The 24,399-nt window shown below is 40.7% G+C and overlaps 1 protein-coding gene across 1 annotated transcript; it reads right to left on the bottom strand.

Moving 5' to 3' along the window:
- Positions 1 to 21,363: 21,363 nt before the first annotated feature.
- Positions 21,364 to 22,452, bottom strand: LOC110943396. Its single transcript, XM_022185147.2, has 3 exons — positions 22,068 to 22,452; positions 21,886 to 22,013; positions 21,364 to 21,744 (listed from the first exon to the last, which is right to left on the bottom strand). The coding sequence occupies exons 1-3, from the start codon at positions 22,450 to 22,452 to the stop codon at positions 21,364 to 21,366; spliced, it is 894 nt and encodes a 297-aa protein (XP_022040839.2).
- Between the last annotated feature and the right edge of the window lie 1,947 nt (positions 22,453 to 24,399).

The following is a 24,399-nucleotide window of genomic DNA, read 5'->3' as shown; positions in this document are numbered from 1 at the left end:
ATTGTATTGTTTATATGTTTTCATATAAATATAAATCATTTTGTTTTTTTTATTAGTGTATTCCAGATGACGCTACGTGCAAACTTTGGGGTGTATATAAAGGTCCTACAAATGTTTCGATACACACAGAAGATGGCCGAATATTTAATGTTGGATTAAGCGCTTCTAAAGGAAAGATATTCTTTTTTCATGGTTGGTCCAAAGTTGTAGAACATTTGCGACTAACCATAGGGTGTTTGGTAGTATTTAATCCTATAGATTCTACTACGTTTAAGTTAACATATTTCGTTGATGGGGTTAGTCGTAGCACTTTTTGGACGTATCTGCTCCCTCCATCATCTCATTTTTATGTAAGATAAGTTATATTTATATTTTTCATATCGTATTGATGTATTACTTTACTTATATTAAATTTAATTTTTGCTGATTTTTTTTATCATTCCCACAGGTCATTCCTGAATGTATCCTGCCAAAACACTATGATTATTCGTCAAATGATGTAATCGCTTCTGTAATTATAGACAACAACATGCTTAACGTTCTCATTGAAACATCTGACGGTAAAGTAGGTTTTTCCGTTGGTATTGACGTAATTGTTAGTCAGTTACAGTTGAAGGATGGTTGTTTTCTGTTTTTTACCAAAGGTTTTGGTAATTTTTTCCATTTAAAAGTATTTGGGAAAAACGGTCTTCAAATGAATTTTTCGGATGTAGAGGTCGATGAGGTAAGTTACATATTGGTACATATGTATATTTTTATACATGTTAATTTAAATTCTGTTATATATTTAATTTCCAGACTGACGTTGCACATATCGATGTTGAAAATGAAGTTGATGAAGTAATACATGATGGTGTTCGTCATTTTGTTCGTATGGCTGGTGAACGTTATTTTGTAAGTTTTAGAATCTTTATTTGTTTCTTTCTAAACATTGTTGTTTTAGTTTCATATTTTTTATTAATTTTATTTATACAACAATACAGAGGATTCCAGATCCTGTTTCACGAATGGCTAGACTTGATGAAGGTTTAAGAGATATCACCGTTAGACTTATGCATAACTTTCATTATTTTTGTTTTTAAACTAATCATTCGTATTGTTTTATCTTTTGTTTGAAATAAAATTTCTGTTACTTCTTTTGGTTTTCAGGCAATACCTATATGTATGAGTAGATTTATATGGATGAATAACTTACAATCCTCAACAGTTAGTCTTAAATTTGATGAAACGCATTCATGGAGTGTTGTTATCAAATTAATAGAAGATGTATTCTACTTTACCGATGGATGGTCTGAGGTTTTAAACTACTTTGGCCATGGATATTTCTTTATTATTTTTAACTATCTTGGTGATCGTACTTTCAAGTTCAAGCTCTTCTGTCATGATCCAAATCAAGAGTGGGGGAAACCGTTTTGTAAAATTATTCAAAATCCTTTAAAAAGTCCAATGGTACGTAAATTTATTATATATTTTTATTATTTTTTTTCTCGAGTTATAGAAAACATAATACTCATCAATTTGTAATAATTCATTTTTACAGGTTCTACCAGATACTTTTCTTTCTAAACATTATGATTATCCTTTACCGAATAACAAGGTTATACTTAACGTATCCGAGAATCATAAATGGGAAGTCCGTATTAGAAAAATAGGTCCAAATTACTGTTTTGCTGATGGTTGGTTTAAATTTATTGAAGATCTTAGGTTAAATCCTGGTGATATTTTGTGTTTTAAAATAAACGATGTGAAACATTTTAATATTACCATATTCAATAAACACGGTCGTCAAGTTTTGTTAAACAACACTCCTTTGATTGAGCCAGAATATGAACATATTAGCAATGTGGAAGGTTATCGACAAGTTAGTGACGATCATAACTATCCTTTTTTTGCCATGACAGTAACTAATGAATTGGTATTATACTATGCTTTTTTCAGTTTGTTTTTTCTTAATTTTTAGTGTTTTTCATTTAATAACATTTTCATATTTTTAATGTTTTTACAAAATGTAGATTCTTCCGAAATTGATTACTGACTTAAGTGGTTTAAATGAGTTGTCTGAAGTAAAGATCAAAGTTATTAAAGGAAATACTTGGGTTAAGAATCTTCGTACACTCAATATTGATGGTCAAAGAAGGTTTGTCAATCAATTTATTATCTAATTTATAATGTATCTTTTACCCTATTTTTATATGTATTACTAACAATTTTTTTTCATATTTTATCAACCATAGGTACGGTGTTGTTGGATGGCCTGATATACTTGAAGCTGAACATATTTCCTTAGGTGACGATTGTTTTTTCAACTGGTCTAAAACGAATTCCAAGTTATTGGTTACGAAACTCCAGCAATCATAAGTGCTACAGTAATAGACATTCATTGTTTATTTAAAACCCGAAAAAACATATATCTTACATTTACTTTTCGATCCCCCTTTATTTATGTTTGTGGTACAATGCGTTTGTTTTTTTAGTATTGTAAATTGAGATTGCCATTATAATTTGATTCCTACAGTCCGTTTTTCTTAACTAACATAAATCATTTATATCAGAAGTATACACATCTCTTTTTTTTTTGTACACCTTATTCATCACACAAATTTTAGTTAGTCAAGATATATATATATATATATATATATATATATATATATATATATATACTTTATTTGTTTTTAAAGATAGATTAACAACCCGTGAGTATTCACGGGTTATAACCTAGTGCAATATATAAATTATATCAAATAAGGTATAAAATCAACCCTTTTTAGTACTAATGTTGGGAAAAGTACGTTTCTTTGTATACTTTTGATTTTCAGGATTAAAAGAGCTTAAATGTATAAAAGGAACAAATTAACGGTAAAAACCAGCATAAATACAAAAGAAGGGATGTTGATACATCATATCGACCCTTCGAGCTTCACCCAAGACCAAAAACAACAAATCAGAATACAAGCACGGGGCCGTGCCACCGTGCCCCACTCAAGATTCTAAGAAGAAAAAGACAAAAGCAGACAAGAGACACGGGGTCGTGTCCCATGGACACGGGCCGTGGTCAACTCCCAGATATGCAAATCTTGGATCATACAACAAGTACAATGGCCACGGGGTCGTGCGTTGACACTTGAGGTCGTGCAAGCATCCGGGCTGACACAACTCATTAAATGAAGACAGAGAAGGAGGCACAGGGTCGTGTAAACTGTCTGTTTTCAACTATAAATAGGGGTGCTTGGTTCAATTGCAATCCATCCCTTGGCAAACCACTTCTCTCACACCTGCCACCATTCCACCACCACAATACCACCATCATCCACCACATTCATCCATCATCCATCTTTAGAGTGTGTAGTAGTCTCGAGATCCAAGATTGATCATAAGAGTTTTTGTCAAACAAAGGTCATGATTGGCTAATCTCTTACATCACTTGGTGAAGATAAGTCATTTATGTGTTACTTTTGATTTTCAAGCTTTGGTTAACTTTCTAATTGAGTTTGTATTAATGACTTTAATGTCTAGTTTTTATATTGAAAGTGAACTTTAGTCTATCATCTCTTCATGTTTTGTCGATCTACTCATTCGTGTCTTTACGGTCTAAATAAAGCGCGTTAACTGCCTGGAAGGGGGTTAGAAGGGTGGTTTGGGAAAAGTTCTTGCCTCGTTCAGTGTATAGATCCTGCGAGGACTTGGCTCAAGCTTAGTAGGACTTCCTTTGAGGCAGATAACATCAAATCGAGGGAAGTAAGAACGACTTGAATCCCTTATAAATAAGCTACTATTAAAACTTTAAACCGGCCTTGTAGGACTGTATCCCTGCTGACTCAGACCAATATGGCCAAGGTAGCGTTGCCTCCAAAAGAGGGACATGCCACATTTTGCATTAATAATTTACTTAATTATCTTTCAATATTCCGGCCTTACGGGACTGTATGCTTGCTGACTCAGACCAATATGGCCGAGGATAGCGTTGCCTCCAAAAGAGGGACATGCCACTATAACTAAGATAATCTCTTAAAAACCCCAAAGTGTGGAAATCATTAAAGGATACATAAAGATGAGTCAGAACCAAGTGATTCTATCTTGTCTATTTGTTTCTTTTATTACTTTATTTTCTCTCTTTATTTACTTCAAAAATCTTTTCTCAAAATTTGGTTGGATTAGACATTGACGATATTCCGGTATTAAAAGCTCTTGTATCCTCAGAGGACCTCGGTATCTTACCATCACTATACTACACCAACAATGGGTGCACTTGCCCTAAGTGTGTTGTAGAGAGTGATAGTGTTATATCGTGTTTTTTAAATTTAAAGCTTGATAAACGAGTAAAAAGTAGTTAAAAATATATTAAAAATATACACACCCTCGCTCACGTCAGAGACATAATTAATCTTGATGGGATAACGAATTAAACGTAATCACTAGTTTTCATCTAAACTCTTAAAAGTTCGACGGTTTGGAAAAAGGGCTTAGATTTGACTAAAATGCCCTCGGGTATGGGTTTGGGTAAACTACCTCCAAGGGTAGATTAGATAAGTAGCCCTATGTTCGAATGATCCTTCCGGTAATTACATATGGGAGACTTGAACTAAAAAGACTTATAGTCTTATAACGGGTTGTTTGAGTAAAGTGTCGTACCGGAAGGTTTTGTTGGATCGTTAAGGTTTTGCCTAAAGTAACCAACCATAATTGAGATTGTGGTTGGAAAAAATAATGAAAAACTTGGTAAGATAGTAGGAGGCATGAACTAGAATGCATAATGCCTCTGAACGGGTCGGTTGGGTAATAAACTTCAAACCGAATAGTAGGAGCGAAATAGTTAAGGAATATGGGCCGGGTAGTGGGTTGTAGTTTAAAAGTGTAGAGAAATAAAACTCAAAAGAATAAATTGGGTCTGGACCGAATTGGATTGTAGAGGAATAAACCTTTAAAGAAAAAAATTGTTTTTCTTTGTTGTTTTAATTGCGTTTGACCGTTTAACTCAAACACTAATTGTTTTTAGTGTTTATATTAGGCTTTTACCAAGGCGGGAACCAGACACATGACCAAGCATATGAAGAACCGAACACTATTAAACCATTATCTCATTGGAGACGTTCACGGGAAGGTTGAAGCATGATCATGCATGACAAAGCTTCCGAGTTTAAATTTTATAAATTCGAAATTTTAAATTTAGTGTAATAAGCCGTCGTTTCGGTTCGTCTGGGTTATCAGTTAACCTAGACGTGTAAGTTCTATGTTTTAAAAACGATTGGGACCAAATCTTCCGAATATGTAAGATATTCGGTAATAACGGGATAGAGTGTTACCATATGTAATATGGAAGCGATTGTTGGGTCATCAAAAATACAAACATGAAAGTTGGAGGTACCAAAGATATGAGGATGTTGAGGTGGGTGTGTGGGCACACAAGGTTGGAGTAGATAAGGAATGAAGCTTTTGGGATAAACCAGGGGTGGCATGCATTTTAGACAGATAAGTGATTGGATATTGAGATAGTTTAAGCATATGTAGAGGAGATAGACGAAGACACTTGTAAGAAGCGTAGTGACCCTTGTGTGGACGGGAAGGGGAGGCAGAGGTAGACCAAAAATGACATAAGATGAATAGATTATGCATAATTTATTAAACATGCACATCTTCGAGGACATGATCGGTGATAAGAGTTTTTGGAGATGTAGAATATAGGTTGGGGATATTTAATGAGGGGGATAGATTTGTCTTAAATTGGTTTTGTTGTGTTGGCTTGTCCTGCGATTTTTCTTTAACTTTCGTCCTATGTTTTGATGCTAGGTACATTTTAAGGTTTTTGTAATCCTTTTTATAATGTTCTTCTCTTTCTTTTCTCTTCTACTACTAGTATACACTTTATGTTACTTTAGAAAAATTAAAAGTTTGTTGAGTTAGGTCTTATTGAAAGCGGTCTCTCTATCTACTAAGATAAAGGTAATGTTTGCATCCATTTTACCCTTTGAAGACCCTACTCTACAAGTGAGATATTACGGAATATGTTTGTTTGTTTACATACCTTTGTGCGAGGGGGAATATAAGAAGAGGTTAGAAATATAAAAATGGGTTATTGGATTTATCACGCTCAACTATTGGGTATTGGCCACTGCCACTCCCAACAATCACTTTGACACCCACCACTCCCAACTTAACACGTTGTGTGTTATGTCACCCCGCAGGTGAACATTTCTTAGTGTTTGACTAGTGTTATTATTGATATTAGGCTAACACTTTGTAAATTACTAATAACTACAGGTGCATCTGCTCCTGAAAGACAAAAGGGAAGCCAAAAACCACTCAACTTGAGTGACAGAACAATAGTGTTAAGTTGGGAGTGGTGGAAGCCATAGTGATAGTTGAGAGTGACAGCAGATAATACCTAATAGTTAAGAGTGATAAAATCCAATAACCCTATAAAAATATATTGTATAACTACACTATGTTGAATCATGAAAAATGTTTGTGTAGTTAAAATGGTTTAACATAAAAGTAAATTGTCACTACAAGAAAAGTGACCATTAGATACTAAATTATTAGGGACTGATATATCAGTCTCCAATACGTAACATTTGAGACTGATTTATCAGTCACTGATAATATTAGGGACTGATTTTTATGCACCATATATTAGTTACTAGAAATCAGTCTCTAACATCTAAACACCTTATTTGAGACTGAATTTGAGTCGCAAATATGTTTTCATGGTATAGCGTTTTGGAAGGACGATTATTGACTACTAAATTTTTGTCTCAAATATGTTCCCTCTATAATGAAAAATGACACATCTATGTTTGAGACTAATATTTTGTCTCCATTATAGATGGAACATATTAGGGATTGAATATAAGTTATTAATATTTTCAAGACAACCATAATTAGGGACTGATATTCAGTTTGAATACCTTTTTATATAGAAAATGATTGGTGACTAATTTTCAGTGTCCAAACATGTTAAAACTTTTCGAAAACTTATTAGGAACTGATTTTCAGTCTTCAAAATTTTATATAGACATAAGAAATAGTGACTGATAATTAGTCTCTAATAATCGATACAAATTATTGTATTTTAAAGAAGAAATTACGGGCTTAAAATTAGTCCTCACATTTATTGCAACATACTATATTGTGGACTAGTATTTATTTAAGAAAAGAATTTTTTTTATAAACAAGCCCATCACGAGCTTCACTTATCAGGCTCCAGCATAGTTAAGTTTGGACTCGGCTCGGCTTGTTTACACCCTAGTGAATTCGATCAACTGTTATAAAAGAACAAAAGACTGGAAATCAGTCTCTAAAGTACTTGTAAAAACCATATTGGACACTATTATTTAGTGCACAAAGCTTATTTGTAGACATAAGTTCATGGATAACCAAAACACTATTTAAAAAAAGCATATGCATTATACGTTTAACATAATACATGATATTTCCAAAATTAGTCTAAATGAACATAAAATAAGTGCAAAGTTCAAGATAATAAATAATAAAAATTATTAGCATCTAAATCAATCAATTGTAGCACATTAAACAAAGAGTTAACTGTCATTTTCGTCCCTGTGGTTTGTCCAATTATGCCAGTTCAAACCAAATTTCAAATTTGTACCATTTTCGTCCCTGAAATTCTTAAAACATGTCAGTTCCATCCAAAAAACTAAGGTTGAATCGAATAATTGGACAAACCACAGGGACGAAAATGGCAGTTAACTCATGTTTTTTTGGACGAAACTGACATGTTTCAAGAATGTGAGGGACGGAAATGGTACAAATTTGAAATTTGGTCTGAACTGGCATAATTGGACAAACTACAGGGACGAAAATGGCGGTTAACTCTTAAACCTTGTATGGGAATGCATAGAAATTGTTTCAACCTTTTGCAATGTTGCAAGCTAACCAAATAGCTTGCAAATCAGAGTAGAAGAGAAGATAGCTAATTAGAAAAACAGTACTAACAGGTAATGAAGATTTATGAGAGGATTGTATACAAAAACAATTAGGAGTGGGTGATATTCATATAAAAAAATCATGGTTTGAATTTTAATAAATTGTTGTAATTAAAGGATTAAAATTAGATTATATTTGAATTATCGGCTGTTTTTGCAACATAATGCAAAAGTATCATTATTATCTATTATAAATCTGATATAAAAAAAATTATAAGTATATTTTTTTCGTAAGGTTTAATTTAAAAGTGTCATTATCAATATAAATTGTAAATTAAAGATATATTTGAAGTAAAGGAATAATATGATGATATGGTGTTCACACATAACATTCTTTAAAACCGGTTATTAGAATTATAATGTTTTAAATGAGCAGATGAAATTTTAGATGCATTGTTGAAACACTGGTTAACACAAGGACAATCAGTGGGGTTGTTTCGTCTAATGGGTTCAACCTCTTCTTCTACTCGTATTGATGGCTCGAGATCTGCAAAACAGTAAACACCGTTAGTCTCGTTAAGAGGCGGGAAGGGGGTTTTCCCTCTTAACCAGGCTCCGGCGTGAGAATAAGTACTGTTCTGAGAGTAAATAGACAGTGTGTGTATAGAGTGAGTAAGGAGAGTAAAGATCCTGAACCTGAATGATGAAGGGTCCTATTTATAGCCGGAGGGTGAAGAAGGAAGGAGCAGCTGTGCCAGCTGTGAGCGCGTGCCAGCTGTCCGACCAAGGGGAATATCCTCTTGGTCTGCTCTGGTCATGGCAGGTGTAGTGGTACACGTGGCGTTCTTGCGTTCGCCTGCGCTGGATACCTCGTACCGGTATTGTCAGTGCTGCTCCCTGAATTGTCGCAGGCCTATGTGGCATTCTGCTAGTGGTGAAACGTGTTGTCCTTTATGTCGGATAGAGCATCTTTGGTGTCAACTGTGAATCATCCAGAAGTTTCTAGAAGCTTCTGGAGTGTTTCGTTGACGTGGATGCCTTGTGTGCACAAAAGTGGTGTGGTCCCTGCCATGTAGGCAGGGAATTGGGACCATACCTCTTCAAGTCCCCCCAGTCCAGTGGTGTGGTTTCTGTGCATCGCGTAGAGTTTGGTACATGTAAAATGAACCGAAATGGGCGCGTTGCATGTGTATTTTGTCTTTTGTATCTGGTGGGCCAAATGGACGCATCGCGCGTGGGTTTTGGCCTTTTGAAAAAAGTGAGCCAAATGGACGCATGGCGCATGGGTTTTGGCCCTTTGAAAAAAGTGAGCCAAATGGACGCATGGCGCATGGGTTTTGGCCCTTTGAAAAAAGTGAGCCAAATGGACGCATGGCGCATGGGTTTTGGCCCTTTGAAAAAAGTGAGCCAAATGGACGCATGGCGCATGGGTTTTTGGCTTTTGATGTTTCCTTCTGGTGGAAGTTTGGTGGTTATGGGGAAGTGTTTGGTGTGACCGTCTGACATCCCTGTCTTATCGGAGGTGAACAGTTGCTTTTTCAATGACTTTCTGTCACGTCAGCCGACCTTGTCGCCCATGCTTCCCGAAAAAAGAGGCGACGTCTTCTCTCTCTTCTGACGTGGCAATCATCTATTGGGTGCTTTTTCTGTGCCCTGCCGTTCCACTACCCATCGCATTAAATGCGATGGGTATAAATAGGAGGCGGTTAACCCTTCTCCTTTACATTTTCAAATCTCAAGTGTGATTTTCTTTCTATCTTCTCCTCTTGTTCTCCGTTTCTCTATATTTTCTTGGGTTCAGATCTTCTACTTCTTTATACTTACCATGTCTGAGAAGAATCCCACCCAAAAGAAAAGAAAACACAGAGGTAAAGCCCCTCCTGGTCCGGACCAGGCTGTTATTGGCTGGAAGGAGTTCAGAATCTGGTGAGGGGGATGAACTTCCGTCCTGAGTGGGGGGCTCAGTACCCTCCTCCCGGATCTACTGCTTTGGATGCTCCTCCAGGCTATATCACCTTATATGCAGCGTTTTTCCGGGAGGGTAGTTTCCGGTTACCGATAACGAAGTTTACTGCTGCTGTGTTAAGGGGTTATGGGCTTCATATTTCTCAGATAAACGTGATTGGGTTTCCCCGCGTTACCCATTTTGAATATGTTTGTAGGGCTTATCGTATTGAGCCTACATTCGAAATGTTTAACGTTTTCTACAGCGTTACATACACCAGTTGTTTTTATTCTTTTCAAGCGAGAACGGGTGTTGCTCCAGTGTGCTCTGTGCCGTTAAAGAGCCTTCATGACTGGAAACAGAAGTTCTTTTACATCCGCCGTGGTGTGATTCTAATAGAGATGCCGTACAGGCATGTGAGTCAAGGGATTCCGAAGGTGGATTATATGCAAGACTATGCTGCTCAGGACTGGTATAGGAAGATAACTTCTAAGGCGACTGTCATTTCTCAGCTGGATGAGATGGCTTTAGTTGGGGCCGGGATGAGTTTGTTGTGGGTGCCCAAACACCCACTGGGTCAACCTGTGTACAGCCATCAGGGTAAATGTATGTTTCTTCCTTGAGTTTATTTTTGATTAATTTTCCTTTAGGTTTAGTATATTTTGATGTGTTCCCTTATCTTGTTGCTCCCTTGCAGTTGGTTACAGCTAGATAAACGTCTTGGATCCGAAGACAGCGGGTACCATGGTTGAGGCTATTCAAGCGGATGGGAACCCAACATGGTTAGACCAGATCCGGGGTCGTTTTTTGCATCCAACAGATGAGAGCTTGAATAGATATGTCGCCGAAGTTCTAGGTGAAGATGTTTTGAACGACCCTGTCGAGTCGGGTCACGAAGAAGTCATTGTTCTTTCAAGTGAAAGTTCTGATCAAAACTTTGAAGATCTAACCTCTCATTGCGCGCGTGCAGGTACCACGCAGGGTGATGCCGTTGAACCCGTGCACGAGGTTGTTGGTGACGACGATGATGTAGAGGTGCCCGTTGATCCTTCTACTCAGTTGGAAACGAGGAAAAAAGCAAGAACTGATAGGTCTGGAAGGAGAGAGGGAAAGCCTGAGGGTAAAGCTGCTGGTTCTTCTCGTAAGCGACCCTCTACTCATCCTTGTCTAGGTTATGTAGTGGTTTCTGATACGTTGTCTGGCTTAGGGGTTGGTGAAAAGGGTCAACAGTCGGATCCTGATGACAGTGCTACTCTGACTGAGCACATGAAGAAGAAAGCCCTTGAGGATCACAAACGCAAGCTTGATGAGCAGTCCGCTGCTCTTCTTGCTGCTAAGAAGGCAAAACTTCACAAGGAAGCTCCCCCCGCACCTTCTGAATCTGAGATTGACCTTGGTGTTTTTAGTGGGGGTCGTGGGAATTTGTTGGAGGAGCTTTATGCTGCATCTGCCCCTCCTACTGGTAATTTAGCTTATATTTGTATACTGTTGTTTTTTTTTCTGGGTTGTTCTTGATTTATGTTCCATGACAGCAGTCAAGATTGGTAAGAAGCCTCGTGCGGTAGATATTTCTCAAATTACTCCACCTACTTCTCCTCCGTCGAGGACAGTTGGTTTGACCCCTCCTCGTGATGATGTTGATGCGGACACGAGGGGTGGTGAGGGGTTTACTGAAGGTGTGGCTGAAGCAGGTGTTGCTCCTGGAGGTGATGGTGGAGCTGATGGTGGAGCTGATAGGGGCAAAGGCATTGAAGTAGAGGGGGAGTCTAGCGAGACTACTCCACAACAAACTATTTATACCAAGCGTCCTCCCGGTGGAGGTGGGGCTACTTCCGGCGTTTTGCGCAGCCCGCACATTGAGCGTTGCCCTGCTGATTCTTGGGGTAACCCGGCTTGTGACGATTTGCCACACGCCCCGCGCTGGAACCTTACTCAGGGTTCTCGGATGAATGACGTTAACAATTGCCATGAGTTCTTTGCTATGTCCCTTCCTCCTGCTGAGAGGATGTTTCAGAAGAATCGCAATCGCTTTTCCCTTTTGGATGATCATGTTCGTGCTGGGGTTAATTTCTTTGCCACATCACAGGAAATTCTTCGCGAGTGGCGATCGATGGGGGAAGAGACCCTTGAGTTTGAGGCGTCGAAGAAGTCGCTTGCTGAAGAAAGGGAAAAATTTAATGCTGAGAAGAAAGGTTTGCAGTGGAGGGTTGCTGAAGCTGAACGGAAGCTTGAGGAGCAAAAACAGCTGAATGATCAGAGGCAGAAGGATTAGGAGGCCGCGTGCGCGCGTACGAACGTTGAGATGCAGTCGCAGCGCGATGCAATCGTGCGTTTGTCTGGTGAAAAGACAACACTTGCTGAAGAAGCGCAGCAGGCGCGTGTTGCATCCGAAAATAAAGAGAAGGAGTATGTTGCTCGAATTGATAAGTTATAGGTTCTTGCTCAGCAAAAGTCGACTGAATGTGAGGATGCACAGCGCCTTCTTGCTGAAAAGGCTGCTGAAGTTCAGGCAGCAGAACTCCTTGCGGAGGAAACGTCTGCTGACACTAGATGGCTGCTTTCTCGTGGAGTGCCCTTGGTAATTTCTTTTGCTTTTTCTTATTCTTTGGTTTTTGCGGATTTATCTGATTGCTCTGTTTTATGCAGCTTGCTGACCGTATTCTGAACTCGACTGAGCTTGCCACGTATATGCTTGAATTGGGTCGAGCGGGGTATAATAGCGGTCGTAAGTTTGGTTTCGCTGAAGGCAAGTCTGCGGTTATCAACAAGGAGAAAGACTACCACTTCGAATTGTATAAAGAGGATTGTGATGGTGCTTATGCTGCTAAGCGCAAGGAGTTTTCAACCCTTGATTTTGCCGTCGTCCGGGCAGCGCAGAAGTTGTCTCGGAAACCAGATGGGGTCGCTTTGTTGAAGAAAGCTTTGGGAGAAGATAGTGATGCGGCAGGGGGTGCTGGCCCCAGTCAGACTTGAACGGTGGATTCCGGCCTGTGCGCCGTGTATGGCCATGAATGGGCCTGTAATGCTGGTTGTTTAAGACAATTTAAATTTTGTTTACCTGTGGGTGTGTGTACCTGGGATTCTTGTGAATATTTTATCGCTTTTTTCTGCGAATTTTGTTATCGTCATAATATGTGCATGTTTAATTACTTTGATCATGTGTCACGAATGAATGATGGCGCTGACAGGTGATGTTGTGTTACTACAACGTTTTTTATTCTGTCATTTAAGTATGTGCGCTTGCATGTGACATACGAAGTGATCGAGTTGCAGGTTATTGTGTGAGCTCAGCTGTGATCAGCCTTGGGAGCATTACAATGTTTAGTTACCTTGCTATCGATATTTTCGTGTTTATGTGGGCACGAAGTTATGTTTTGGCGTTTTGTAGGCTTTAGTTGTGTTTCTGACCCGGCTGTTTACTTGGTTGTGACGAGCCTTGGAGGTCTACAACGTTTCCTATGGTCGAGCCATTGATGTTTTCGTGTACGCCCGAAGTAATAAATGCAGTTGTGACAAGAAATTTGCAAGAAATAAAAGTAGCCAAACACTTCTTGTATTAAAGTAAATGTGTTGGCTGTACGCCCTTTACGATTACATGGTTGTGTTACATGTAGCACTTTCGGAGTTGCTGGGCATTCCAGGTTCGTGGAACCTCTTTGTCGTTGATGGTGCGTAGTTTGTAGGCTCCTTTGCCGAGTACTGCATCGACTATGTATGGGCCTTCCCATTTGGGAGCTAGTTTTCCGGGCTTTTCTGCGTTGGATGCTTCGTTGTCTCTTAGGACATAATCTCCAGGATTGAAGGTGCAGATTCGGACTCTGGAGTTGTAATACTTTTCCAGCTTCGACTTGTACTTGGCTTCGTTGATTGCTGCCATCTCCCTCCGTTCTTCTAGGAGGTCCAGGTCGATCCTCCTTTCTTCGTCGTTGTTGATTAGGTTCATGGAGAGCATTCTCGGAGATGGTAGCCCGATTTCTGCTGGGATCACTGCTTCAGACCCATAGACCAAGCTGAAAGGCGTTTCACCATTGCTTGTTTTTGGCATTGTTCTATGGGCCCATAGTATGCTGGGTAGTTCGTCGACCCATCCTCGTCGTTTTTCACCGAGCCTTGCCTTTATGCCATCGACAATGCTTTTGTTGACTGCCTCGACTTGACCGTTCCCTTCCGGATGCGCAACCGAAGAGAAGGTGTGTTCGATGTTCAATTCTTTGAACCATCGTTCGAGATCATCTGCAGCAAAGTTTGTTCCGTTGTCGGTGATGATTCTGAGGGGTAAGCCGAACCGGCATATGATTTGTTCCCATATGAATCGTTTGACGACCGCCGATGTGGTTGATGCGAGTGCCTTTGCTTCTACCCACTTGGTGAAGTAATCTACCGCGACTATTATGAACTTGACTGCCCCTGGTGCTTCTGGGAAAGGGCCTACCATGTCTATGCCCCATTGTTGGAAAGGCCATGCGGTTGTTACGGGTACTAGTTCGTTCTTGGGGCGCATGGTCTTTGGCGCATGTCTCTGACAGCCACTACACTTTCTCAATTCTTTCACGGCATCAAGATGCATCCCGGGCCAGTAGTATCCGGCATTCATCACTTTTGCCACTACCATTCGAGGCCCGGCATGGATACCACAAATTCCTTCATGCACCTCTCGGATCAGGTAATTTGCATCGTCGGCGTCAACACATCGTAGCAGTGGGCCAAGATACGACTTTCGGTACAGTATCCCGTCTGCCATTTGATAGTGTTCTGATTTGTATTGGATCTTTCGCGCCTCGGCTTTGTTCTCTGGAAGTATCCCTAACTGTAAGTACATGATTATCGGCGTCATCCAGGACGTTGTTCCTGTCTGGATGACGCTTACTTCTTTTAGTGGAACGGATGGATTGCTCAGGACCTCTATGCGCACATCTTTTGCTAGGTGCTGGAAACTTGTTGATGCCAGCTTGCTTAAAGCATCGGCCGGCTTGTTTTCGCTTCGATTTATGTGGTGCACCTTATAGGAATAGAAGGTTTGTAGCAATGTTTTCGCTTGGCTGAGGTAGAGTGCCATTATATCGCCCTTGGCTTCGTATTGGCCGTTGATTTGGCCTGCTACTAACATGGAGTCCACATGCGCTTCGATGTGTCGGACCCCCATTTTGATCGCCAATCGCAGACCAGCCAGGAAGGCTTCGTACTCAGCTTCGTTGTTTGTGCTCTTGAAGTCCAGGCGTATGGCGTATGTGAATTCATGTTTGTCTGGGCTCACTAGCCTTAGCCCCGCGCCCGCTCCATCTTCGTTAGATGCACCATCTGTGTACAACAGCCATGGCTCTTCTGTTTGCTTTTTCTCAGCTTTCTCCATCGCTTTACATTCTCTGTCTTTGTCGTCTGGGACTTCCGTCATAAAATCTGCCAAAACCTGGCCTTTGATCGATGGACGTGATCTGAAAACCACATTGTGGCCCCCTAGCTCTATTGCCCACTTGGCCAACCTTCCTGATACTTCTGGCCTTGCAAGGATATTTCCAATATTGTAGTTTGTTAGCACGTGGATGACGTGATTGGCAAAATATATGCGCAGCCTTCTTGAAGCGTGGATCAGTGCAAGGACTAGCTTCTCCATGATTGCATACCGGGTCTCTGGATCGGTCAAGGTTCGCGACACATAGTATACTGGTGTTTGAACACCTTGACGATCGACGAGTAGTACAGCCCCGACTGCCCTGTCGGAGGCTGACAGGTAAAGTACCAAAGGTTCTCCCTTGTTTGGTGCGGTTAATGTTGGCAGTTTTATGAGGCAATCTTTCATTTCGCGGAACGCACTTTCTACTTCCGGAGTCCACTGAAACTGGCTTTTCTTCATGCAGTTACGCAAGGTTTTGATGAATGGGAAGGATTTTGCGGCATGGTTGGCTAGAAAACGATTGAGTGCTGCTAATCGTCCTGCTAGTTTCTGCATGTCCTTGATGTTTGCTGGTTAAGGCATCCTTTCTATGGCTTGGACCTTTTCTGGATTTACCTTAAAACCATCTTTTGTGACTATGAAGCCCAAGAACTTCCCTTCTTCCATTCCGAATGAGCACTTTGCTGGGTTCAGCTTGATACTTACGCTGCGTAGCGTGTTGAATGTCTTCTGGATATTTGCCAGCATCGCGCTCTCCTCTTTGCTCATGATTACCAGATCATCCATGTACACTTCTATGTACTTACCGATGGCGTCACTGAATGTTTCGTTCATCAGCCTTTGGTATGTTGCGCCTGCATTTTTTAAGCCGAACGGCATCTTGGTGTAGCAATACAACCCTGTTGGCGTGCGAAATGCGGTTTTATCTTCGTCTTGAACGGCCATTTGAACTTGATGGTACCCCTTGTAGCAATCCAGAAAACATTTCCACCGGAATGTTGCCAAAGAAACGATTTTCTCGTCTATGTCTGGTAAAGCGCAGTCACGGGGGCATGCCTTGTTCAGATCCTTATAGTCGACACACATTCTCCAGCTGCCATTTGGTTTCTTTACCATTACTAGGCTTGCTACCCATGTTTGGTACCTGACTTCTCTGATGATTCCTGCGTTTAGCAACTCCAACACTTGTTCTTTCATGGCATCGTGTTTGACGTCACCTAGGTGGCGTTTGGCATGCAGCACTGGCTTTGCGTCTTCTAAGACATTTAGGCGGTGTTCTGCTATGTGCCGTGGAACACCAACCATATCAGCCGGTGTCCAGGCGAACACGTCCATGTTTTCGTGCAGTAATTTCTTGAGCGCCGTGCGCGTCAGGTCGGACATGGCGGGTCCCAGAGTGACTGTTTGTTCTGGGTATGCGCTGTTCAATACCCATTTTTCTGCCTCTATGCGCGGTGCTGGCTTGCTTGCTTTGGCTGGTCTGATTTCGTCTGTTGTTAAAACTTCCTTACTTGCATATATCAGCGCAATGCCTGTTTCGGTGGGGAATCCAACAGCGGAATGTGGTGCAGAGCAGATCATACTGAAGTCTCCTTGGGATTCTCTTCCTAGTAGGATGTCATGTCTTGAGTGCGCCGGCAAGACCATGAATGTCACTTCTTCAGTTCTCGAGTTTCTCCCGTCTGAAAGCAACACCGGGAATGATATTTGTCCTAGGGGAAAGACGGCTTCGTTGCAGAAACCCGTCAGTGGATAATCGACTGGCTCTAGGCGCGCCTTGTCCTCTTGGTCAAATTGATTAAAGCACTGTTCATATATGATATCCGCGGTGCTCCCGGGATCAATGAAGATGTAATCTGTCTGGTAGTGGCCAATCACGCCTGGAATGACTATTGGTCGCTTTTCTCTTGGACCCCCTCTAACAATTGGGAAAATAACTTGTTTCTCGCGCCATGAATCATCCTGCGCGCGCTTGTTGTAGTTTTTTCTCGGTCTTCGTGGACCTCCCTGCACCATGTGAGTTTCTAGCTTTCTGAGCTTTTTGTTATCTGGCCCCTCATCTCTTCTTTGTATTTGGCGGTAATCGCGCTTTCCGCCTTTGACCAAATGAGTGAGCTTTCCATCTCGCAGGGCTCTCTCGATTTCTTGCTTTAGACTGAAACAGTCGTCGGTTAAGTGGCCCGTATCTTTGTGGAATTCACAGAAGAGATTTGGGTCTTGGCCTTTCTTGTTGCGCATTTGCAAGGGTGGTTTGAACTGATGGTTCTCTGTGGCCAAGACTTCAGAAGGTGTTTTGGTCAGTGGAGTCCACTGTTTTTCTCTGTTTTCTCGTTTTACTTCTTTTCGATGGGCTATTTGATTGATTGTATGGCGTGCGTCTTCCCGTGGAGGGCTTCTTTCTCCGTGCCCAGAAGCCTTCCAGGGTTGATTTCTGCCCCTTCTGTTGTGTCGGTCATTATGGTTGTGCGCGCGCTGACGGTGATCGTCACGGGTCAACTGCCTGTCTGTCTGCGCAATTGTTTTGGCTGCCTCTATGAAGGTTTCCCAATCTTTGGGTCCTCCGTCTCGCCCTTTGATTCTTTTAACCAAATCGTCACACTTCACCGCCCTCATGAAGTGTGCGCGCATCATCTTTTCTGGTATGTCGCCGATCTCTAAACATTCTTTGTTGTATCTTGTGATGAAATCCTCTACGCTCTCGTAGTCTTTTCTCCAAATGTTTAAACAGTCACCGGGGTCTCTGGCTTGTCTTCTCTGCTGAGAGAAGTGTGCTGGGAACTTCTCCCGGAAGTCGACCCATGATTTGATTTTGCCTGCCGGTAAGTTGTCGAACCAAATGCGCGCCGCGCCGACGATGTCTGAGCAAACAGGTGGCACCATGTTGGTAAGTTCCATCTGCCTGTTGCCCCTGCGCCCTTAAACACCTGGAGGTGATCATCTGGGTCCGTCAACCCGTTGTATTTACCCACGTTGTGTGGTAATTTCGTTTTATCGATGGCCGCGCATGCGATTTCTCGGATGAATTTTGAATTTTCTGCCATGTCCTCAGGACGATAGCTCAAGGTGTAATCATGCTCTGCTTTGGGGTTGTACCCCGCGCGCTTGGTTGGTTTGTATGCTTCGTGCTCCGGATGGAGTCTGCTGAACACTGTGGATTCCTCCTTGTAAGTTGGGTCGTCTTCTTCTTCCTCCCATTCCGTATTCATGTTACGTGCGCCCAAACGGGTTTGGATCGGCCTTCGCTGTAGATTGGAGTTTTGCACGAAGTTGCTCTCTGTTTCAGCATAAGTATCGCGCGTGTCATGTACGCTAGGTCTTCTTATATTTTGCACTGGTCCTCTTTCTGGACGTAAGTTCCACGCATTTGTCTGCTGAGCCGTGTGTGTACTCAGAGACCTTGGTTGTGGAGTTGCAAATGCTGATTGATTAGCCTGTGCTTGGAGCAAGGCTTGTTGTGCGCTGAGCTGCGTATAAACGAGGTTTATGGACGCCATTTGTTCGGCATACCAGGAAGCCAGAGTTTTTCCCTCGGGTAGCCCTAAAAGTGCAGAGTAGTTGAGTTGTGCTTGTTCCGATGGAACAGAAGGGCCTGCTCCATGGCTTAGAGTCTGCATCGGCGGAGGTGTTTGGTGTAATATCCCCGTTGGAGATTGGAAAGCAGCTCCGTTTGTGGTTTGAGTGATGATTCTTGCTGGTGTTTGGAAAGTGGGTCCAGTTGTGGTTTGGCTAACAGCCCTGGATGCACTTCCAAAGATGGATGGAAAATCGTTGTTCAGCTGACCCTCTTGGATGGTCTCGTTCCTTTGACCCCTTTGGACGTGTGCCGTGTCCGAAACGAGTTCAAAGGAAGAAACTTCTCCGTCGACTGGGTGTGAGTGATTTTGTTCTGCCATTTTCACGAGTGTTTTTTAGAAAAGAAAAGAGGTGAGAATGGTTTTGCAAAAAAAGCGGATGGCGCCAATGTTGAAACACTGGTTAACACAAGGACAATCAGTGGGGTTGTTTCGTCTAATGGGTTCAACCTCTTCTTCTACTCGTATTGATGGCTCGAGATCTGCAAAATAGTAAACACCGTTAGTCTCGTTAAGAGGCGGGAAGGGGGTTTTCCCTCTTAACCAGGCTCCGGCGTGAGAATAAGTACTGTTCTGAGAGTAAATAGACAGTGTGTGTATAGAGTGAGTAAGGAGAGTAAAGATCCTGAACCTGAATGATGAAGGGTCCTATTTATAGCCGGAGGGTGAAGAAGGAAGGAGCAGCTGTGCCAGCTGTGAGCGCGTGCCAGCTGTCCGACCAAGGGGAATATCCTCTTGGTCTGCTCTGTCATGACAGGTGTAGTGGTACACGTGGCGTTCTTGCGTTCGCCTGCGCTGGATACCTCGTACCGGTATTGTCAGTGCTGCTCCCTGAATTGTCGCAGGCCTATGTGGCATTCTGCTAGTGGTGACGCGTGTTGTCCTTTATGTCGGATAGAGCATCTTTGGTGCCAACTGTGAATCATCCAGAAGTTTCTAGAAGCTTCTGGAGTGTTTCGTTGACGTGGATGCCTTGTGTGCACAAAAGTGGTGTGGTCCCTGCCATGTAGGCAGGGAATTGGGACCATACCTCTTCATGCATGTAAGGTTAAGGGGTTGTTTGGTAGCCTCTGAATGGTCATTAAGAGACTATCTCTTAATGGAACCATTAAGAATTTTACCAATGAGAAGGTAGAAGAATGTGACATGTGATGATTTACCATTCAGATGTTACCTCTTAACCATTCAAACTTGAAGTTACCTTTTATTCATTCAGATGTTTTAAACCATTAAGAGCTAGCATCTGAATGGTCATTAAGAGGCTACCAAACAGCCTCTAAGTTTAAATTCTATATTCGTATTTTATACGTTTGACTCAAATGAGCTCTTATATTTTTATTTGTATTTCTTTTCTCTCTCTCTCTCCTATATATATATATGTAATATACATTGAAAATGAAATAGTACCATGCACTTGATTAAAATTAGGAAGGAGAAAGTTTGTTAGATATATCTTGCACTCCAAGTGAGGAATGAACATCCTCAATCATTTTGCTTTCCTTCGTTCATATTATAATTATTTTACTTCTTACGTCGAATTAAATTCATTTAGTATAAGAGATAAAAAAAATTAGAAGAAAAAACAAAAACAATACTGGCTATTGATTTTCACCTAGAGAAGAAAAAAAAAAAAGAAACAAAACAATACTGGCTATTGATTTTCCTTTTCAATATCAACAAACCATAAAATTCTATATCATCAATTAGCTCCAATAAATGTCAATGATCTCTAGATTAAGTGGTGGAGGGCTTGTATTTCTCTTGAGAGATGCAGGTTCGACTCCCACTTGGTGTATAGTGAGGCATTGGTGGGCAATGATAGGAGACCCAGGGAAACCTGGGTTGGATCCTTGAGCCAAACGGGTTTTACTGGTAATTTCACCGTCGTGCCTACGGGCGGGTGGGTTAACGGGTTTTCCCCGGAATTGTTGGTGGACTCGGGTTACTCTCGGAGTACTCCGTTTGTCCAGTGGGTGCCCCGAAAGTACTCGGGATTGAGTTTGTTGGCCGTTCAAAAAAAAAAAATTAGCTCCAATAAATGATAGGAATGAGGTTTAAAGTTGTGTATGCGCTAATAAATTACTGTTTTGTTAGTTGGAATTTAATTTATATTATTTACCTTAATTCTAGAAGGAATGCGCATTTGGTCCCTTTACTTTTCTTATATCGTGTCAAATACTTTTCTTTTTTTTTTTTTTTGAACGGCTGGACTTATGATATGGCTGTGATTACATAAAAAACCGCTATCAGTTCGTAAGGATGTAACGAGTGGTTAAACACCTTAGAGTGGTGCAAAAAAAAAAAAAAACAACCGATCAGAGTGCGCTATGTCAATCAGTCAAAAGTGTTTAAACTTTGCTGAAAAGTGTTGGCAATGGTTTAAACACTTGCTGAAGTGGTAAACTTTTTTTTATTTAATTTTTTTTGTAAACTAATATATTTAATATTTAAGTTAATAAATGTAGAATAAATACATTAATTAAAAAACAATAAACTTACATAATTAAATTAAAAACATTAAAATTACATTAAATTAAAAAACAATAAAATTACATTAACTTAAAATAAATTAAACTAGTCTTCGACGGAATCGATCAAAAGGTGGGGTAAATCTTGACTTGCGAGATGATCTATGAGATCGTGTTTTAGTCTCCAATGCGTGTCTTCATCTATCAACTCGCCCAACACCGTATCGTCTAGAGCAGGCTCGACTGGAGGATCACGAATGTGCACCGGTGCTATCGCCTTTCCTTCATCTTTCAAAATCATGTTGTGTAAAATAATACACGTGTACATAACACTCCTAATTTTTTTAACGGATCTTGCTCGCATCGGTCGACTCAATACACCCCATTTCGCCTTCAAAATACCAAAAGCCCGTTCGACGTCTTTTCTTGCCGCCTCATGTTGCCTCTTGAATTTCTTTTGGTCTACTTCGTGAGGGTAAGGAATCGACTTCACAAACACGGACCACGAAGGGTAGATTCCATCCACGAGCAAATAACCACGTTTGTATAAATGGTTGTTAACGTAAAATGGACATTTTGGCGCGGTTCCATTTCGTTACGTTAAAAATAACGGAGATTGTTGTAGCACATTGATATCGTTTTGAGAACCCGGTGGACCGGCAAAAGCATGCCAAAACCATAAGTCTTGAGAAGCAACCGCTTCGAGCATAGCAGTCGGGTATCGGTGATCTCCTCGCATATATTGGCCTCGATACTCTGTCGGACAAAATCGTCAAACGAAATGGGTGCAATCAAGGCTACCGAACATACCTGGAAGGTGATGTTTTTCCTCATGAGCTTGGTATAAAAGTGCCATGTCGTGGCTTGTCGGTCTACGTAAGAACTCGGGACCGTATATTTTGCAAACCGTGTCGCAAAAATATTCTAGGCACTCGCGGGAAGGTCTTTCGGCCATATGCAAGTACTCGTCGTTCTCGTCTAGAGTGTTACCAGTTGCGAGCTGTTTAATAGCCGATGTCACCTTTTGCAACGGCGTAAACCCCTTCCTACCTCGCGCATCGGGGGCCTCTTCAAACCACGGGTCGTTCTCTTCCACGTCGGCCACAATTTTTAGAAACAAACGTTTCGACATACAGAACCTATGTCGAAAGATATCTTCGTTGTACTTCGGGTCTTCGACAAAATAATCCGCCATGAGTGTCTCATGCCCATCCTCACGTTGACGTTCAATATATCTCCTTCGGTTAGATGTGCCCGTGTCTTGAAGTTCGGCTTATTCGATGATATTTTGAAAAAAAAAAATGCTACTATCGGATGAATCGTCGCTACTCATGGGTGGGAACCATAACGGGAGTTCATCCGCCATTTTGTTTTCTAAATGTTTGGGAAGAATTGGTGGTATTTTATGGTTTGGTTGGATATAACTTTGAAGGTATTTGGTTATGGTTTGGTTTGGTATTTATAATTTAATTTTTTAAAGAAAAAATAATTTTTTTTATTTTAAACGGTAATATTACCGTTGAACTCGCCCCCAACGTTCAAAAATTGTTCCTTTCCCGAGCGGCATTGTCTCCCCGATCCATTCATCAAACCGCGCCGGCAAGTGGCGGCGGTGTTTGCCGCGCGACAACCATGTTTGTCGTACCCTTTACCGACTCCACACCGTACACCCTAATACATGTACTCATAGCATCCACTTTAGCACCTCTGTGTTACTTTCAATACTTATAGGCTATAGCATTCACTTTAGCACCTTTATATTACTTTCAGTTATTAACTAACATTTTTCTTAGACTAGAGGGTATGAAGAGCCCCATCCCCATGAGGATGGGCCTCGTATTTTGATAGGGGTGGAGGATGGGCCTACCCCACCTAATTATTTTATAAATTTCTAACTTTTTTTTTGTTAACTTGATAAAAACTTCATAAAAATTAAATAAAATTAAAACATAAAACAACATAATTAAATTCATTTCATAACATAAAAAAAATTACATTTCCTAAAAATTAAAATTACTAATCCTAGAAACGGAAAACATAAAAGCGAAAAAAAATAACGATACGATTAAAAAAATAAACAACCTACGACGTCCATTTTTTCTTAACCTTCCCCTTCCCCTTGTTTTTTTTTTTTTTTGCGCTTGAGATCTTGAGGTGGCGATTCGGGGACGACTTCTTCATCATCGTCAAGTTGAACCGGGGGTTGCGGTTGGGAAGTTGGCGGTTGCGATTGGAATTGCGCTAGAGATTCAAACGAGTTGCGTTGCATCATTTGTTGGAGTGCTTAGTAACGTTGCATTTGTTGGAACTTGAGACATTTGTTTGAAGGCGTTGGGTGATTGTTGGAAACCCGAAAACGTAAATTGCGAAGACACCTATGAAGGATCGATAGTCGGAGTGTAAGCGGGAGTCGAAAAAAAGTTAGGTTGGTTAAGGGATATTTATTTAAATTGAAAAATGTTTTTTTTTAATTAATATAGTCGTTTAATAACGGCTAGTTTTTTTATTTGAGGACCGTCGAGCACGTCGTGGGGAGGACGGAGGGGACGAGCCGGGTCTAAGGGGGGCGGTGTTCCAGGGCGGCACCAGGCCTTGCCGTGCCCTTGCCGTCCCCCATACCCTCTAGTCTTAAAAATTTATTCCTTATAAAAATTTCTCACATCTCACATCTCATTTATTATTTTTACCTTCATCTTATTAACAAACAATTATTTTATTATTGGTTTTATACACTCACAACATTTAATTTACAGATAAATAGTAATATATCAAATATAGAAATTGAATTTAGTCTCTACTTTGTACTTTTGAGATAAAAAGTAAAATAAAGAACTTAATATAGATGTTAAATGAATGAAAACTCTATTATTTCACAATATCTTTGGGATGGGGAATGAAATAAATAAGCTATTGTGAACGCTCTTATGATTACCTAAAAAACGTTACTAATTTACTAATTTACGTTGACAATTTTATTTAAGTAATAACTTTTTTGTACAAATCTATATCTATACTATCTATATCTAAATCTATACTACAACATAAAAAAACTTTTGTAGCCAACCATCTAATTTAACTTCAATTTTAAAACATTTAAGAAAATCTATAATGTATTTGTGATATGCCTAAACAACTTATCAAT

The sequence above is a fragment of the Helianthus annuus genome, chromosome 5 (assembly GCF_002127325.2).
Source record: "Helianthus annuus cultivar XRQ/B chromosome 5, HanXRQr2.0-SUNRISE, whole genome shotgun sequence".
Classification (NCBI taxonomy): Eukaryota; Viridiplantae; Streptophyta; class Magnoliopsida; order Asterales; family Asteraceae; genus Helianthus; species Helianthus annuus.
The sequence above is the reverse complement of the archived record's forward strand: the minus strand, read 5'-3'. Positions and strand labels throughout refer to the sequence as shown.